General features: G+C 42.6%; 2 protein-coding genes across 3 annotated transcripts in view; one reads left to right on the top strand and one right to left on the bottom strand.

The window, feature by feature from the left end:
• Positions 1-6,025, top strand: part of MTFR1L (mitochondrial fission regulator 1 like) — a 17,245-nt gene extending 11,220 nt beyond the window's left edge. For both annotated transcript variants that reach the window (XM_069078294.1, XM_069078295.1), the window contains exons 5-7: positions 774-985; positions 2,279-2,600; positions 5,022-6,025. In XM_069078294.1, coding sequence (XP_068934395.1) covers positions 774-985; positions 2,279-2,600; positions 5,022-5,127 — 640 coding nt within the window. In that variant the 3' untranslated portion in view covers positions 5,128-6,025. The remainder of the gene's footprint in view (positions 1-773; positions 986-2,278; positions 2,601-5,021) is intronic.
• AUNIP (aurora kinase A and ninein interacting protein) lies at positions 5,766-18,194 on the bottom strand. The gene is made up of 3 exons (XM_069078293.1): positions 17,987-18,194; positions 11,199-11,340; positions 5,766-9,340 (listed from the first exon to the last, which is right to left on the bottom strand). The coding sequence occupies exons 1-3, from the start codon at positions 18,128-18,130 to the stop codon at positions 8,499-8,501; spliced, it is 1,128 nt and encodes a 375-aa protein (XP_068934394.1). The 5' UTR covers positions 18,131-18,194; the 3' UTR covers positions 5,766-8,498.

The following is an 18,194-nucleotide window of genomic DNA, read 5'->3' as shown; positions in this document are numbered from 1 at the left end:
AATTCTAGCATATTATCATTACCAAAGCTGACTATTGTCAGGGAGAACAATATTAGCTCTAATAAACATCTCAGATATGCATTTCTCTCCTCTTAGTATCTTATTTCAAGATATAAGAAGCTAGTTTTATCTAGTCATTGAGCAGCTAATGGTAGAGTGGATAGAGTACTGGAGATCTGAATTCCAATCCAGCCTCATAATTATTAGCTGTTTGACTCTGGGCAAGTCACTTAATCTCTGCCTCAGTTTCCTTGTCTGTAAAATGAGGATAGTAATAGTAGCTCCCTCCCCGCCTCCATGAGAATCAAATGAAACATTTGTGAAGCACTTCACAAACCTTAACAAGGCTATATAAAAGTTATCAATAATAATAATATGACATGACAACAAAATCCAGACATGTTTCTTAAATGGGTATTACACATGGAAGTATGCCACTTTTACTTTAATGACTGGACTTATTCATTGAATACTAGTCAGGCTTCACCTCAGCCACGGGCCTTTGACAAAGTACTGAAAGAGAGCAGTATAAAGGATGAGTTTAAGAGGGGCTCCACTGGAAGCAATCAGACGAAGAGGAGCAACAGGGACCGATTTTACCTAAGCCCTGGGGCCTAAGGAAAGACTCAAAGCTGCTCTCTTTCCTTTCTAGTTGGATAGTTTGTGTTTGAGGGTGGAGGCATAATAGGCAGGAATACTTGGACTTCCTAGATCTAAGAAGAAAAGCAGAGTGGGTCCAGCTAACTAAAATGGGCCTTTCCCCCAATTTTCAGGAGTGACACTCGGCCCCTGCGGCATAAATGGAAACCCAGCCCACTGTTCGTCATGCAGCGCAATGCCTCTGTCCCCAACCTTCGAGGGCCAGAGGAAAAGCTCCTGGCCTTGAAGAAGCCTGGCCTACCAGCCCTGAGCCGAACCACTGAATTACAAGATGAGCTAAGTCACCTACGCAGCCAGATTGCCAAGATTGTGGCAGCAGATGCCAGTAAGTGCTGCCAAGGAACCAGATACCAAATCCAGGAAGCAAAATCAGAGTACTGGGCCCCAGAGTGAGGTCGGGCCTTTCAGCAGTGCTAGTAACAGGAAAGATAGCCTCTGACAGGGGTTTCCTGAAAACTGGATATACCCATCTTTGTGGTTTTTCATAAAAACAAGGAAACAGGGTTGAGGTGCACCTCACTCTGGTGCAGGCCTTATTCCCAGTCACAAGTGACTGAACAAAAGCTGAAATCTGTAACAGACCAACTCAAAACCTGGATTTGAGGGTGGTTCTATCCCTTGCCATTTAGATATCCATATCCAGTCCTATCCATACCCTTAAGTTTTAATCTTTTTCTAAAAAATAAAGGTTCCTTCTACCCTTTGCCAACAAGAGATATTTCCCAAGAATTACTGCTTCTTCCCTTCTCTCCCCTCACCCCCCTTGAAATCAGGTCCCCATCACACCGTTTCTCTGATTGCTTCAAATCTATAGAGGTGGGTTCATCTAGAGACATTGGGCACAGGGTTAAGAGGGCAAAGGATCCCAAGAAGCTACAATAGCCAGGAACACCATATGGGTCTCTCCAGCATTGCTGTATCTAACCTTTTCCTTTCCCTGTCCTACAAGTCATATTCTCTCCTACTCCCCAAATCTCATGTTCTTTCTTTTCTGTGATACTGAGAAATTAAAAGAGATTAAGCTCCCTAAATCAAGGCTCTGGGAGAGATTCCAGTCATTTGGGGAGGGGGATCTTAGTTTGAGAGAAATGGCCGGGATGACCCTTAAGACAGCACACCTGAAATAGATTAGTTGCCTATTACATATGTTGGGTGGGGGGGTTCAAGAATTTGAAATCAAAGACTTCTTTCAGAGGGAAGGGTGCAGGGAATGGGAGTCCTCTTTACCATCTCCAAGAGAAACATAGCATAGTGAAAAGAATACTTAATTTTTCTTGTAGAGGTTCAAGTTTTGGCTTTACCACTTAGCTATGTGTCCCTAAGCAAGTTACTTCCTCTCACTGGGCTCTTCTGTAAAATGACGATCTATGAAGTCCCTTCCACCTTGAACAGTCTATGAATGTTACCTAAAAAGCACATTGTAAGCCTGTTCCTTAATAACTAGGAAGAGTGCTTCTAGAGTTATTCCTGCCATTGGTGCTTCCTGGGTGCTAGCAGAATCCATAGTATCTTGTTGTCATGGTGACAACCCAACTGTTGATCAATTGACTTTCCTTTGGTAAGAAAATGTTGTGTCTTGGCTCCAGTGCCCACCAATACCTATTGTTTTCTTTTTCAGCTTCGGCTTCATTAACGCCAGATTTCTTATCTTCAGGAAGTTCAAATGTCTCTTCTCCCTTACCTTGTTTTGGATCCTCATTCCACTCTACAACTTCCTTTGTCATTAGTGACATCACAGAGGAGGCTGAGTTAGAAGGCCCTGAGCTTCCATCGGTCCCCATGCTTTGTTCTGCCAGCTCTGAATGTTGTAAAACTGACCCCAAAACTGCCTGCAGCTTGGCTGAAGACGAGGACTGTGTGTCCCTCTCAAAGGCTAGCAGCTTTGCAGACATGATGGGCATCCTGAAGGATATTCACCGGATGAAGCAGAGCCAAGACCTGTAAGTGGCTTTGGTGGGAAACTTAAATCTTGCCTGTCCTCCTTGGTGCCATTTAGCCATCATTTGGCAGCAAAGGCCCTCAGCACTGCCAGCCACCCACTGTGCCCACGGGCTCCAGAAATCTCCAGGGGATTGATTTCTTGGCACAAAATAGCCTCTTGCTGCAGTGGCCATAGAAGTAAAATCTCAGATTCAGCCTGGAAGGCTCAAACTTTTAGAGAGCTTTTATACAACCCCAGTGGCATTCATTCTTGGCAGGTAGTTATCCAGTCTGTGCTTAAATATTTCACTGATGGGGAGGCTTGTTCTGCATTTTCCTTATCCTTTCAAATCCTTTCATTCCTTCACTTGTTGTCTCTGCTCTCTTGATCTTTTGCTCCCACCCTCTCCTCCTCGCTTCATTCCTTCTCTTTCATATTTAGGCAACCCCAGTCTCTATTATAGAGTTGGAAATTCTATTCTTTGAATAGTGTTGTATAAACCTCTCAAGTAGAGTTTATGAGGTTCTGTACCTTTAAGCAAAGGAGACTAGGATCACCCTCCTAACTAAGGAGCCTCAGCCTGAGGAAATCACCATCATTAACATATTTTAGTTCAGTAATAACCTACTTATGTGGAAAGTTCTGTGCTGAAAAATTTGCTTTTGGGGGCTGAAGGGGAAGCACTTCTTACTTTGTTCATTAGAGCTTTTCTGAAGGGACTGCTATTCTGTCTAACCAAAGAAAGCAGTTTATGGGTCTTGAGTCTGTTTCTTTGCTAAACTAGTTCTAAATGGGAGTTAATTAACCCAGACTTTCCCAGAGCATTTATTAGACCCTGATAGCCTTTATATTTTTTTAATGTTTTATTGATTCATTTTGTTTTTACATCAGTGTCATTTCTAGAAGTCCCCCATCCAGATTGAACCCTACCTTGTAACAAAGAAAACCACTCAACCAAAAATACCAGCTCTGAAAAAGACCACATCTTGATAGTTCTGCCCTTATAGTCTCCCTGTCTCTCTGCCCTGAGGTGTGGGAGATCTCTATTGTCACCTCTTCTCCAGGACTGTTACTGGGTTTTCAGTTACTCAAGAATTCAACTCTTTGATCCTGGTAAAGTAGACTAGATGTCTATTTCAGCTTTGAGGTTCTTGAAAACTGGTTCCCTCACATGTTCCCCAGTTCAGTTTTCAGGAAATAATTACACTACAAACCACAGCTAGGGTTGCGTTGCTACTCACGTCTTCATGAAAGACTAGATGGTGTCATAGCCAAGTCATTGGCCTGGGAGTCAGGAAACCTATGTTCTAGTCTAGGCTTTGCTACTAAGTAACTGTAACCTTAGATCAGTCTTTCCCTGAGCCTGTGTCCTTATCCCTCAGGGACCTTCCAGCTCTGAATTCTGATTCTGATTCTTTAGTTTATGGAAACAAACCTGTAGGGACCCGGGTGTCTGGCTGTGATGGCTATGATGCCTCTACCCCAACTGTCCCATCCCCATCAGTACCTCCGGTCTCCAGCCAGTTGATAAAAGACATGCTGTGTGACCTGTAGTTCTGCTTTAAGACTTCTCCGAGCACTGACCCCTCTGCCCACTCTTACCTCAATGGCTCAACTCTCAGGACTCCCAAGGGCAATGAGCTACCCCCACCTTTTCTTTTATGTCCACAAAGCAAATTGAGGCCAAGTGTGGAGGCTCACTTTCTAAAAATTCTTAGAAGCTGTTTGGGATTTTCCTTATGCTCAGCTCTAGTCTTAAACCTGTTCTGTTATCCATTACAACCTCATTGTACTTATGTATGTAGGTTATATTTAATTGAAGCATCTATTTCCCAGGTGTCTGGATGCCTGCTCATTAATAGCTCACTTTTATCTCACACGTTAAGGATTTGGATTTAGAGGACCTTGGTTCCATTCCCATCTCTGCTATCTCCTCTCTGCATTACCTTGGGCAAGTCACCTTATATCCTCAACGGTAAAACTGATGACTTTGAATTTAGGATGATCTATCTTAAGGTCTTGGCCAACCTAATTACTAAGACTTCTTTCCACCACAGTGCCCACTGGTTTCCCCTTGGTCTCATGATATGAAGTTTATGTATCTTCACATTCTTCGTCCTGTCGAGCCAACTCCCAGGATCCCCTTGGATAAACCCTCAGCACAGCCTTTCCTAGAAGTGCTGAGAAGCAGAACAGTTTGAGGGAGAAGTCCAGCAATGGCGTTGGCCCTGTTTGTCCTCTAGAGAAGGACTGATGAGCAATGACACAACCAAAAGCTGACAGCATTAACAAAGGGCCTGCAGGCTCCATGGGTAATAGAGTGAAAGCATATGGAGATGTTGGGTTTGGGAGCAGCACCTCCCTGCATGGATCAGTTACACCCAGCCCACTCAGCCTCCGAATCTTACTCCTGCTAATTGATTGCCCTTTGTACCTCTAGGAATCGGAGCTTGATGAAGGAAGAAGACCCTGCTGTCCTCATTTCAGAGGTGTTGAGGAGAAAGTTTGCTCTGAAGGAAGAGGATATCAGCATGAAAGGAAATTGATGCCCCTTTCTCTGGCGCCCTATATTTGGCCCTTTCTCTGTAAGCTGTCTCACAACAGACACTTCTGCCTTGCAGTTAGAAATGTCCTTCCACAATGGAAAACACTGAGAGGCTAGAAATGGGGAGAAGAGAGAAAAGCCGGACTACTTCCCCACACTTCAAACCTTAGCAAAACTTTTAAGGACAGTGTTCTGAAAACAGTTGTGAGTTGCAGGTTTGCAGGTAATGAGTCATGTTGCTTTGGTTGTTTTATGTTGAAGAACAAGATGGGAATTTTTGTTTTCCTCCTCATGTGAAAATAGGCCCCAGACTGATGACTAGCTTCACTGCACTATCTACCCAGCTCCTGGTCTCAACTGGGTACATGCAATATGTCCCTCAGATTCAGCTGCTTCCTTGCAGGGGATGAGGTTGTTGAGGAGCCCTGAGGTCTTCTCAATACCAAACATAAACCAAGACTTGCCCCCTGCCCTCATGTACCGACACCCAGTTGTGCTCAGGCCTCCTACAGGTCCTGAAGGTCCAACTCATGAACAGGCTGCTGCTGGCAGGCCAGGGCTGGTTTTTTTCTTCTTAAAACACATTTTGTATACTGTAAAGAAACCAAATCTTTCCATTACCCCCCAGGATCCTTGTGGCCTCCTCATTACCATGGCATTGATGTCTTGTTCCACTGCCATTGAGGGATCTCAGCGAGGAAGAGGGGAGGGGGCTGTGCTTCATTTGGGGCCACTTTTTTCTCATACCTAAACCCTATTAGGTCATGCCAAAGTCCTCACCTAACACACTTAATGCATGACCCAGCCTTCCTTGGGACCTCTTCAGTAAAGGTGTGTGCACGTGTGTGGTGTTTGGATTGAAGCACTACCTGGTATTAAAGAAAGTTTTTGAGTGGTTACTGTGTTTGCTCTGTATGTCTGCACATTGAGATGTTCATCTAGGTCACTTCCATAGCCTCGGTCATAGTATGTCCCCAGTGATGATAAGGAATCATCCCCACCCAGTCCATACCTTCAGCTTCTTTCCATATGGCATAAGTAGAATTGTAGAGAGAAAAAACCACTGATCTGGGGGCAAGTTACAGTCCTGTGAGTAACTTAGCTGGCAATCTAGGGGTTCCTTCTTGAGCTTCCAGTGATATGGACAAGTTTCATGTTTAGTCTGTTTTTGGCCAGGCAGAGCTCAGACCTTAATTACCCTGTCCATCATCCCTCCTACCCAGAACAGAGAAGGAAGTGGCTTGGTGTAACCCAAGTATGGCTGAAATTGAGTGGCAGATCTGACTCTTAAGTGAAGGCCCACAGGCAGCTTGTGGTACAGTGGAGAGAGGGCTGGGGCTGCAGTCACCCTGGCCTCAGGAAGTAAACAAGCACCTACTAGGCACTGAATTATGCTCCCCAGATACTAGCTGTGACTGGGCAAGTCATTCTGCTTGTTTTCAGCAGCTGTGAGGATTAAATGAGATTTTGTAATAAGCACTTAGCACAGTGCCTGGCACATAGTAGATCTTGGATAAATTTTTATTCCCTTCCACAGGAGAGCAAGAACTAAACTAATCCTCTTGGCAAGGGAAAATTACAAGCGGCCAGTGAGCTCTGAAAAGAGCTCTGAACTGATGGTGTCTAAATCTAACAGGTAAAGTTAACTCTTTGGACCTCAGGTTCCTCCAAAATGTGGGAGAAAGGCCACAAAACAGCATTGCTTAGATGGGTTGCAATCTGTGCTGGTGAAGGGAATATTGATAGATCCAAAGGATGTTATTTTTACCTATACTTAACCTTGCTGTCCATTCTTTGAGAGGTGTGTACATGATGACCTTTTAAGGTAGAGCAATCACATCACCAAAGGTCGAAAAAGCCTGCCAACCTCCACCATTAGAATTCAGGCCCCACCTCACTCCACCCCCACTGATTTCTAACTACTAAAAAGCCCCTACTAGAGCTTGCTATAGTATCTAAAGAAATAACAGAATGGTAGAGCTCAGGAAACTTGGGGGGGGGGGCTTCTAGAATCTCAGAACATTAGACTGAACTGATAGAGATCATCTAGTTCGGTCCACTCATTTTTAAAAAAAGCTTTTATTACAAATAGAACATTCAACAAACAATATGGAATTGAATAGCAAACCAAACCATATGTGTACATTTAAAAAAAACAAACTTTCCAAAATAATTTGCTTTTTCCTTCTAATCTTTGTACAGTTTTGTTGTCTTTGTGCGAGCTACACATTTACAGACCAGCACGGAGTTGGAACAGAGAAGAGATTACAGTTCTATGACATACACGTCTGAAATACACTATTATAGGGAGACTTTGTACTTGGGGGGTGAACCACATACCTACTCCACAAATCTGGTATTACTAAATGGTGGGGCTAAGAGATTTGGATTAGTCTGGCCCTAGGTGCAACCAGTGTGACAATTGGACAAATCACTTTATCTCCCTCGGGACACATGTCCTAATTTTCCTCACAAAGCGGTTGGGTAAGTGCACCTTTCTGAAGCCAAGCACTTCCTATATATTCAAGCATTCTCCCTGGGGCTGCCATTGTCGCCCCAGCATTTCAGAGTGCTTGGTTTGGGTCACTTTAGCTTATTAGGGCTCCAATCCCAGAAACTGGTTTGCTAAAAACAAATAAGGGAGAATCACAGACCATACTTTGCACCTGAGTTTCAACTGATCCTCAAAGCCCTGAGCCACTTTTCACCCCAGATTAAAATAAACAAAGTTCTAGAGATCAAGGCTCTGGGTTTATGGGATGAGGAATATACTGATGGAATTGCAGACAGATGTGAAACCAAACTGTGACCAAGCCAGAAGTTGGACACAAAGCACTTGAAAGGTCCAAGTTAAACCTTTTGGTTTTTCTGCAGATTAAGAGAAGTCTGTATACTAAAGTGTTGTGCTTTGAATAATTGCCATGGTCACTCCACAGATCTCTTTGAAAGGAAATGGCATATAAGCATATACTGAAAAATAACACCAATGATAGGCCACACTCAGTTTTAATATTACTAGATTTAGGAGAAGATGTAGCTATGTTCAGATCAATATGATAGCTCTCTTCTCTCTTCTGATCTTAAGAGATCAATAATTCTCTCAGAAAGGTCACCTGCCAACCTCTCTCTTCCAAAACTACTTCCTCAACAAGTGAAAGTGCCTGTTTTATTTATATTCACGCTGAAAAGGCTCATAAATTAAGATAAAGCTGTAAACACTGGACTGCCTCCATTCCCTCAAATCCAGAATTAGGGCCCATATGGAGACTACCACCCACCCTCACCAAATTACTACACAACCCGAGGTTATCAGGGTGTTTTTCTATCATCTGGATACTTAAGGGTCTAATGCCCTGTCACCAAAACAGAAGTTCACAAGCAGTGCTTGATAACTCTGTTACCTTGAGAGTCCTGGGTAAAGAGCATATCTGGCTGGGAATTTAACTGAGAGGTACCCAAGACAGACCTGCCCTGGCACTGAACCTGAGAACTAAGGGACATATGCAGGGGCTTCCTTAGAAGGTTGGCTATATCTTGGAGAGCAGCTCGAGGAGGGTGAGCAATGACCCTCTGGCCCTGGGAATCGTCTGTGAACAACTGGCTTCTCGAGTCTGGGTCACATCTCTCACTATCCCAAGAAAAGGCCTGGATGGAATGGGGTCTTTTTTCCACTAATTCTGTGTCCCCTCCCCACTGGGGCTCCCTGTTCTCTCTCTTCCCTGCTTTGCCTTCTTGGTGGCCTTGGGGAAGGACAGGGAACTGTTCGTTTTCTTTGGAAAATACTGTCCTTTCCAATTCTGCCCTGTCCACTAGGCACTTAGTCTCTTGCCCATGATAATGTATTTTCCCACCCTCTCTTCCATGGGCTAACACACCAAGGCCTTCAGAATTCTGGGTGAAGGCAAAACCCACCTTAGTAGAGCCTACAATGTTCAACTTGGGCACAGGTAGTTTCTGGTCTTGGCTACTGAACATAGCTGTTCTTGCCTCTCTGCAACAGTCAGATACCTCCTCTTTGGGAGATGGAAGGGGGCAGATGAGCTCCTGAGGTTCCTTAGTGACTGAAGCAGCTGCAGTTTCAGGACACTGGGCACACTCATCCCTGGGGACCAATGGAAGAGGATCCAACCACATCACATCTCTTTTCTGTTCCTTCTTTCTCTGACTTGCTGTACCAGGTGAAGGCCTTCCCTGCCCACCATCATTTGCCTTTCCTGAAAGACAACATATCTGAAAAAGTCTAGTGGTCTGACTGAAATGCAGCTATACATCTTAATCACTGTGAGGATATCCAGGCCACTGCATGACCTCTGTGATGCTTGACATTTGAAAAATAAGCCACCATAGGAAAGTCCTTATCATTTTACAGGAAGTCTTTGGATCCCTAAAGCCTGCTCAGGGTCAGCCTGCAAACAGATTTTTTTTCATAGGATGCACATGTACTTCACATTACATAAACAGATATTCCCAAAAAGCTGTAAATAAATCAAAATATTGTAATGTTTAAAATTCCCATTTTACCAAATGAGATGGCAGCAAGATTATTCTCAAAAACTAATTTTTTCTAAAAATAGAGAAACTGACATCTCTACTGTGTTGAAAAACTTATTTTTTTCATTTCAATGAAAGATAAAACTTGCTGAAATGTATTTTTCCTTTATTATTCAGTAAACATAGAAGAGTGAAAAGTAAGCTGGCCTAAAAAGCCAGAACACCCTGATTTGTCCAGGTGTAGTCATTACTAGCTGGGAGGCCTTGGTCAAGTCACATTGCCTCTCTTGGGCTTCATTTTACCTCTGTAAAATGAAGGGATTGGACTAGATGATCTCTCTTCCAGGTCCAAATAGTCTATGTTCTAAGGTTCCTTCTAGCTCCAGAACTGTATAGATACAGTTGACATATCTTAAATGTTACTTTATTTGGCATCCTAAGATGAGTTTCAGGACAACACTTAGTTCTCTGCTAAACAGTGAGAGTGACTACTGATTTACTTAGTGCTCTCAGGAAATGCCAAGCACACACAACCATGACATCAGATCTCAAAGATCCTATTAAGTCTCCTATTTGGGGCGGCCCTCTATGAACAGACTAAAGGAGAGCACTAGCTCCCCTTTGTCCTTAAGGGCTTCATGGAAAAAGATTCCAAATATTGCCCAAACAGAAACTGAAAGCATGTTAAGACAGCTAAACAATGACAAAAGGCAATGAACAATCTGCATTCAGGCTCCCCAGACAGACCAAGATGGGGTTTGAGATTCTCCTACCCTTGGATATTTAACTTGGAAAGGCCTTTGGCTCCAGGAGTCACCATGACAATATCAAGAACATACCCAAGGTTTTTCCAGCTAGGAAAGTCACTACCACAAACTTCTCCAAACTACACTCACACTTCATCTTTCTGGTGACATAGTTTATATCTGATTACTACAATAATGATTTAATAGCTGAAAGTGACATTGCACATCATCTAGGCTAAGCCCTACATTTTAAAGAGGGAAAAAGTGTGGTCTAGAGAGGATATATGATTGATCAAAGTGACAGAGGGAGCAAAGGACAGGACTGGTTTCCTGACCTCCTTTCTTTCCACTGCACCATGCTGCCTTTTCAAAGGTGTCCTGATACCTATCACAGACATCTTTATTTAGCTAATACCTACAGTTAGTGGTACTCAGACATTTCTTACAGAATTATGTATGGGCTACTTTAGTTCTATACTAGTAGCAATTACGATAGCAACAATAACAACAATACTACTTATTATTTTTATAGTTCTTTATGGTTACAAAGTACTTCATACTCATTATCTTATTTGATTCCCATATAATGCAATGCAAGGTAATGCAAAAATACAAAAGGTAGGTAGTATGAGATTACCCCCATTTCATAGATGGGGAAACTGAGGCTTAGAGATCTTAATGGCTTACTTAAGGTCATATACCTAATAAAGGTATAGAGCCAGTTCTTGAACTCAGATGCTCATTCCATCAAATAGTAGCCTACACATTTCTATTCCTTGGATTCTAGAACTAAATAAAGTGGACTCCAAGTGCCCCCCCCAAAAGTGGTCAGTACCTGAGTTTGAAGTGAAAAATGATGCAATGAGAGTCTGCCTGGTACCCACAGGTTGAGCTCTTCTTTGACTAAAACCAACAATAGTTTCTCTCTCACCTCGAGCTGGAGGCAGCATTCTGGTGATGGGATTGGATAATCGAGTCTAAGATGAAAAGGGAAGGAAAAAGATCATCAGACCTAAAGAAGACAGAAAACATCAGCTAGAAACGAGAAAATCTATAACCCTTTTATTCCAGCCTAGTGAACTAGTCCCTCCTGACTTAGTTGATTTTATTCTATTCTCTGGGCGGTTTGCTTCAAGCACCATCTTGTACTTCTTATCTGCCTCACTGCTAGTTTTCTAGGTAATAGTTTATTCCAACATAGCCCAGCTCTGTTACCTTCCCCTAGAAATATTTAGCCTGATTACAAAATCTGAATTTTTTCAGGTATGATACTGTTAATACTATTGACCACGGTCAGAAGAACCATATATTTTGAGTTGTTTTTCCAAATAGAAGTGATGGGTCAATAGCTACTCCCTCTGACCTAATAATGCTTATCCTTAGGAATGTGTATTTGCAAGATGCTGGCTGGAGTTCTCCTTGAAAATACTATTACTGGGGCGGCCAGGTAGCACAGCGAGTGGGAGCACCGGCTCCAGAGTTGAGAACACCTGGAGATCAAATCCCGGGCTCAGACACTTAGCACCCACCCAGAAACACCTGGCCGTGTAACCTTGAGCAAGTTACTTAACCCCAATTGCTTAGGGGCGGCCAGGTGGCTCAGCGAGTAAGAGCACCGGCTCCAGTGTCGGGATGACCTGGATCAAATCCGGGCTCAGATACTCAGCACCACACCCAGAAATAATAACTGGCCGTGTAACCTTGAGCAAGTTACTTAACCCCAATTGCTTAAAAAAAAAAAAAAAGAAAATACTATTACTCAGAAAAGCAAGCAAATATTTCTGGACCACAGCTCCTGGTTCTAACATCTAACTGCTTGGTCACAAAGTATCATTTGTATCTCTCCCCACTTCTCAAGCTGGCATGATGTATTATATTAGAAATACTTTCCTAGAAGGAAAGAAAAAATTCTCATTTTATTTAGTGTTAATTTTTAAAAAGAAATAAAGAGGGGGAAAAAGACATAGGTTAAACACCCATTTCTACTACCTATTAGCTAAGTGATCACCTATAAGATCATATTTAAGGGTACTTCTTTTCAAAAAGCAAATTTGCATTTATATCTTTTATTTTTTATCAGCTATGATTCCTCAATATATCCTTTCCCCTTCCTTTTCTCAAAGTGCTAGCCCTTATATATTAAAAAAAAAAAAAAAGAGAGGAGTGGAGATGGGGAACCAGTCCAGCAAAACTAACTAGCACTTCCCAAAATTCTGGAAATTATATAAAGTATTCCACAGCCATAGTCCCCCACCTCTACAACAACAGGGACATATGCCTTTTCATTTATTTTCTTTGGGGTCAAGCTTAGCAATAATATTTTACAACATTCAGTTTCAATTGTTTCATTGTTTTTATTTACATTGTTGTAGACAGCTAGGTGGCACAGTGATTAGAGCACTGAGGGAGACTTGAGTTCAAATTCCTTCTCAGACACTGGACAAGTCACTCAATGGCTGTTTGCCTGTTTCCTCAACTGTAAAATGGGAATAATAATAATACCTACCCTCCCAGGATCATCATAAGGATCAAGTAAGACGTTTGTGAAGCTCCTGGTGAACAGCAGGTGCTACATAAATGATCACTTCCTTCCCTTCCCCCACCCCTTATCCTCACTGAGCACACTGTTTTTCTGGTTCTGCTTTCTTCATCTTGCATATATATTTTTTTCCCAAGCTTCTCTCTATGTTCATCAGATTCATCACTTCCTACAGAGCAGTACTATCCCCTTACCTTAAGTATCACAACTTGCTTATCCATTTCCCCAAATGATGGGCATATGCTTTTGTTCTAGTTCTTTGCTATTACAAAAAAAAGTACTATTTTACATATATATACGCACATATAATTGTATGTGCATGTGTGTATGGGGCCTTTCTTTTATCACTGACCATCCAGGATTACATGCTTAGCAGTGGGATCTCTGGGTCAAAGAATGTGGAAATTTTTGTCATTTCTTAGCATGATTCTTTTTTTTTTTTGCTTTTTGGAGAGGGGGAGGGCAGGGCAATTGGGATTAAGTGACTTGCCCAAGGTCACACAGCTAGTAGGTGCTAAGTGTCTTGACGCCGAATTTGAAATGAGGTCCTGCTGACTCCAGTGTGCCACCTAGCCGCCCCTTCTTGGCATGATTCTAAACAGCTTTCCAGAATGACTAAACCAATTCATGACTTCACAAACGAAACATTTTGTTTTTCCATTCCTGTCTTTCCATAATCCCTCCAACATTAACTATTCCCATCTTTTGCCACCTTTGCCAATTTGATGGACAAGCTGCAATTTGCACTTATTATTATTAGTGTTGCAGTAATCTTTCATATGGCTTTTAACAGTCTGCAATTCTTCTTTTCAAGTCATTTTGTTTATATCCTTTTACCACTCATTAACTGATATATGACTTTTGGTCATATGTTTCTGTTTATCTATCCTGGATATTGGTCTCTTATCAGAGATATCCGACGAAATTTTTCTTCTAACCAACAGCTTCTCTTTTTAGTTGCATGAATAAAATTCATGCAAAAGATTTTTAATTTCATGTAACTGAAATTATTGAATTTATGTTTTGTGATTATCTCCTTTGTTTGGTTAAGATTCATCCCTTAAGATGCCCATCAATTGGAGAATGGCTGAACAAGTTGTGGTATATGAATGTAATGGAATACTATTGTGCTATAAGAAATGAGGAGCAGATGGACTTCATATTTACCTGGAGAGGCTTATACAAACTGATGCTGAGTGAGAAGAGCAGAACCAGGAGAAATTTGTACACAATTACAGACACAACGTATGTGTTATGACCAACTTTGATAGACTGGACTCTTCTAAGCAATGCAGGGTTATAAGTCAACTCCAAAAGACTCATGATGGAGAGAGATATCTACATTCAAAGAAAGAACTAGAAAGAACAGAGTTTGAATGCAGATTGAAGCAAACTACTTGCTTTCTTTTTCTTGTTTGGTTTTGTTTCTTCTTTCCCATTGTTCATACCATCTGATACAATCCTTTATAACCTGACTAATGTCTAATGTGAACGTATCTGCAGATCCTATACTTGATTGTATGCCGCCATGGCGGGGGGTGGGGGAGGGAAAGGGAGAAAATTTGAAACTCAAGGAATTGTGAAACTGAATCTTGTAAACTAAAAGTAAATAAATTAATAAAGACAAAAAAAAAAAGATTCATCCGTTAACCATAGCTGTGAAAAGTACCTGATCTGATTCTCTTCTAATTTTTCATGATATGATCTTTAATATTCTGGTCATATATCCACTTAATTTATTATGAAATATCAATTAATAAGCATTTATTAAGCATTTAAATATGGGCTAGGCACTATGATAAGAGCTGGGAATACAAAGGTAAAAATAGTCCATCTTCAATGACTTCACATTCTAACAAGAGACAACACAGAAGTATCTAACTAGACACAGAATTCATACTGAATACACAGCAGGTAATCTTAGAGGGGAAAGCCACCTGTAGAAGGTGGCATTTGAGCCGAGTACTGAAGAAAGTCAGAGATTTTAAGAGACACATGTAAGAAAGGAAAGTATTCCAAACATGAGAGAGAGACAGGGCAAAGGCTTAGAGATAAGAGAAATGGAGGGGAACAGCAAATAAGCCAGTGTAAGGGTTATGGGATTTAAAGATCTTCCATGCCCCATTGGACTTGCTGATGTAGCAGGAAGGGGCGGAGCAAGAGGAAGCGGAAGCCAAACTAGAGTTCCTGCGGTGGCTGGCGGTGGTGGCGACGGCGGCAGTGGCAGCGCAAAGCCCTTTTTGAGTTAGCCAGAATTTCTGCTAAGGACTCCTGCTGAAGACTGCCAGGGGCCGGAGCTGCTGGGAGCGCGCTTCCCGGACGCTGGGTGGTTGCTGTGAGTAGGGAGAGGAGGATCTTTGCCTGAGGTAGCCTGTTCTGTTTCAAAGGCTTGAAAATGTGGGTGCTTTCTACTTTATCTACCTGTGCCAATGTCATAACTACTCTGATGGCTTTCACTTTCTGGTTTTGGGACTCAGTCTTTTGGTATCTTAATAAATTTTCCAGCTTATTCCCCCATATGGCAAGCATGATGTATTTTGTGATGGATAATTATATCAGCATATTTGTAATCTCCATAGGCATTGTGAATATGGCATTGCTGATACAGCCAGTATGTCTAAATCACAGAATATGTAGAAGTAAAATGTGAGAAGATTCAAAGATGGGGCCCAGTTGTGAAGAGCTTTAAATTCCAAACAAAGAACTTTATATTTGATCCTGAAGGTGACATGGAGCTACTAGAGTTTATTGGGGATTGGGGGGGGGGGAAGGGAATGACATGACTAGGTGTCTGACAAGTTATTCAGAATACGGATTGGAGCAGAGAGACGCTTGAGGCAGTAACACCAACAATTAGAATGTTATTAAGATAGTCCAGGCTAGAAGTGATGAAGGTCTCAACTAGGGGGGTGGCTGTCTATTTGAATGAAAAGAAGCTGTTGTACCCGTATCAAACTGCTTTTCTTCTCAATGTGGGGAAGAGGAGGGAAGAAGAGCATTTAGAACTGAAAATTTTTTTAAAACTGTTAAAAATTTCTTTTACATGTAATTGGAAGAAGAGGTGAAAGAAGCTGTTGTGAAAGCAGAAATGACAAGATTTGGTAACTTTAAATATAACTGTTAGGCTACTGAGTGGCTTAGTGGACAAAGCACTGGGCTAGTGCTTTGAATCTGAGTTCAAATCTGCCTCAGACACTAGCGTGTTAGCCTGGGCAAGCATTTAAAAATTTCTGTCTGCCTCAATTTCCCCAACTATTTTCAATAATAATTTCCAACAATTTCCCCAACAGGGAATAGGCCCTATCTTGTTGTTGTTGTGAGGATCAAATGAGGTGATTTTTGTAAAGTAGCCCAGTGTTTACAATTAGAACGCATTCAATAAATGCTTATTTCCTTTCTGTTTGGGGTGCCTGAAAGTGAGTTTGGAGAACAGAATTAAGAACCTAGATGACTAGGAAAATGGTGGTGCCCTCGATCAAATTTCTGCCAAACTGTTTTCAAGGTTTCTCAGTAATTTTTCTCAAATAAGGAGTTTTTTCTTAAGTTATCTGTGTTTTGGGGTTTGTGAAGGATAATTCCTTAATGTCAACAACGAACTCTCAAGTATTTGTCACTCAAGAGATGGTTCATGTCACTGACCCTTGCTTCTGGCACATTAGCAGCATATAGCAGAATCACTGGCGAAGTCATAGATCTGTTCCTTGAGAAACAGTATGTGATAATGCAGAGATTTCCATTTTGACCTGATAGGTAGCATCACTTTGACTTTCACTAGTTAAGGTAATTTGAGAGGCTGTGCATGAAAACTAAAAGTATCCCAGATCTCAGAGAGCAAACAAGGCAGGGGCTACAATAGAGCATGCTTTTTCTAATGCTATCACCTACAGAGCCATGGCCCAGCCAGCAATTCAGTCCAACTCTCTCGTGTTCTACAGCTATAACTGACTGGACTGATCCACCAGAACCACAACCCAGTCAATTCCTGGCCATTTCCCCACCATACTTTCTCTATACTCCAACCACCATCTCTAATGTGCCATGTCCTCAAGAGAAACTTGACTCTGAAACTTAGCTCTGAAAGGCGAGTCTGTGTCAGTACCCAGGCACCTGCACTACTTCCTGTCCATCTCCTGACAACCCTCCATACCTCCTCCCCCCCAGAACCTTGGACTCAGCACCAGACTTCCAAGGCTCCGACAGGGGAGTTTTTTTGCCTTATCTGGTCAAACCTGAGGTCTCCACAGCCGGTCAAGATCCTCAAAAGAGTAACCCCTGGGGGCGGCTAGGTGGTGCAGTGAATAGAGTACCAGCCCTGCAGTCAGGAGGCCCTAGGTTCGGATCAGGCCTCAGACACAACACAAAAACTAGCCCTGTGACCTTGGGCAAGTCACTTTACCCCAATTGCCCTCCAAAAAGCTAAAAAAAAAAAAAGAGCACCCCCTAGATGTTCTCTCCTCCCCACTTCAGGAGCACCCAGAGTCCCAATGGGTAAGTCAATACTGCTTAATTGTATCAGTATCCCCAGTGCTTGGCACAAAGCCAGTGCATAATGAGCGTTTAATAAATACTTTATCTACGCATTTATCTATCCTGTAGCACTGGAATGGCACTCTCCTTCCCAATGAACACATTATGGGTTTACGCAGGCTTTCTTCAGGGCAGGAGTGGGGGTCCAATTTCCTTTTATGTATAAGTAAGCTAAGTAAACGTGACTTCAGAAATATATCTCCAAAACAGCAAGGCACAGTGAAAGATTCAGGATATAATTTGAGTCAGAAGACCTTAACTAAAATGGTAGCCCTTACACTTACTTTCGTATTTATATTGTCCATAAGATCACTGTAAAGTTCATTTCAACAAAATCATTCTAAACGCTGCTGTAAGCCTCAGTTTTCTCATTTGTAAAATGGGGACAACACTGCTTGCTACTACCTGCCTCGGGGTCATTATGAAGAAACACTTTACAAACCTTAGGGGGATTATTAACTCCTTAAGAGTCTTCGTTCCTTCACTCACACATCCCCCCACCCCAGCTCCCTCACCCGGACACGCCCCGCCCCTCCCCCCCTGCCCATGAAGCCCACCTGAACTTTCCGTCTCTTTAGCGCCGCCGCATCCAGCCACACGCCGCAGGCCTCGGCCTCGGCGGGGCCTCTTCTCCTCATGGTCGCCGAGGGCCGGCAGTCTTGGCTGGGCCGGGTCCGGCCGTCCGCCGCGTCTCTACACATACCTTCCCGCTGAGGTTCTGCAGCCGCGCGCCCACAGCCGTTTGGATCTCGCGCCTGCGCGGTG

The sequence above is a fragment of the Petaurus breviceps genome, unplaced genomic scaffold (genome assembly GCF_028583685.1).
Source record: "Petaurus breviceps papuanus isolate PSGF00001 unplaced genomic scaffold, PetGlider_PUasm1.0 91041, whole genome shotgun sequence".
In the NCBI taxonomy this organism is placed as follows: domain Eukaryota; kingdom Metazoa; phylum Chordata; class Mammalia; order Diprotodontia; family Petauridae; genus Petaurus; species Petaurus breviceps.
Note: the sequence above shows the minus strand (reverse complement) of the source record. Positions and strands in the feature narration are given on the sequence as shown.

Coding starts and splice junctions, on each gene's coding strand:
- AUNIP (XM_069078293.1), bottom strand. CDS start 18,130: ATGTGTAGAGACGCGGCGGACGGCCGGACCCGGCCCAGCCAAGACTGC. Junction 11,341..17,986: donor TAAAGAGACGGAAAGTTCAG/GTGGGCTTCATG, acceptor TTTTCATCTTAG/ACTCGATTATCCAATCCCAT. Junction 9,341..11,198: donor ATTTTTCACTTCAAACTCAG/GTACTGACCACT, acceptor GTTGTCTTTCAG/GAAAGGCAAATGATGGTGGG.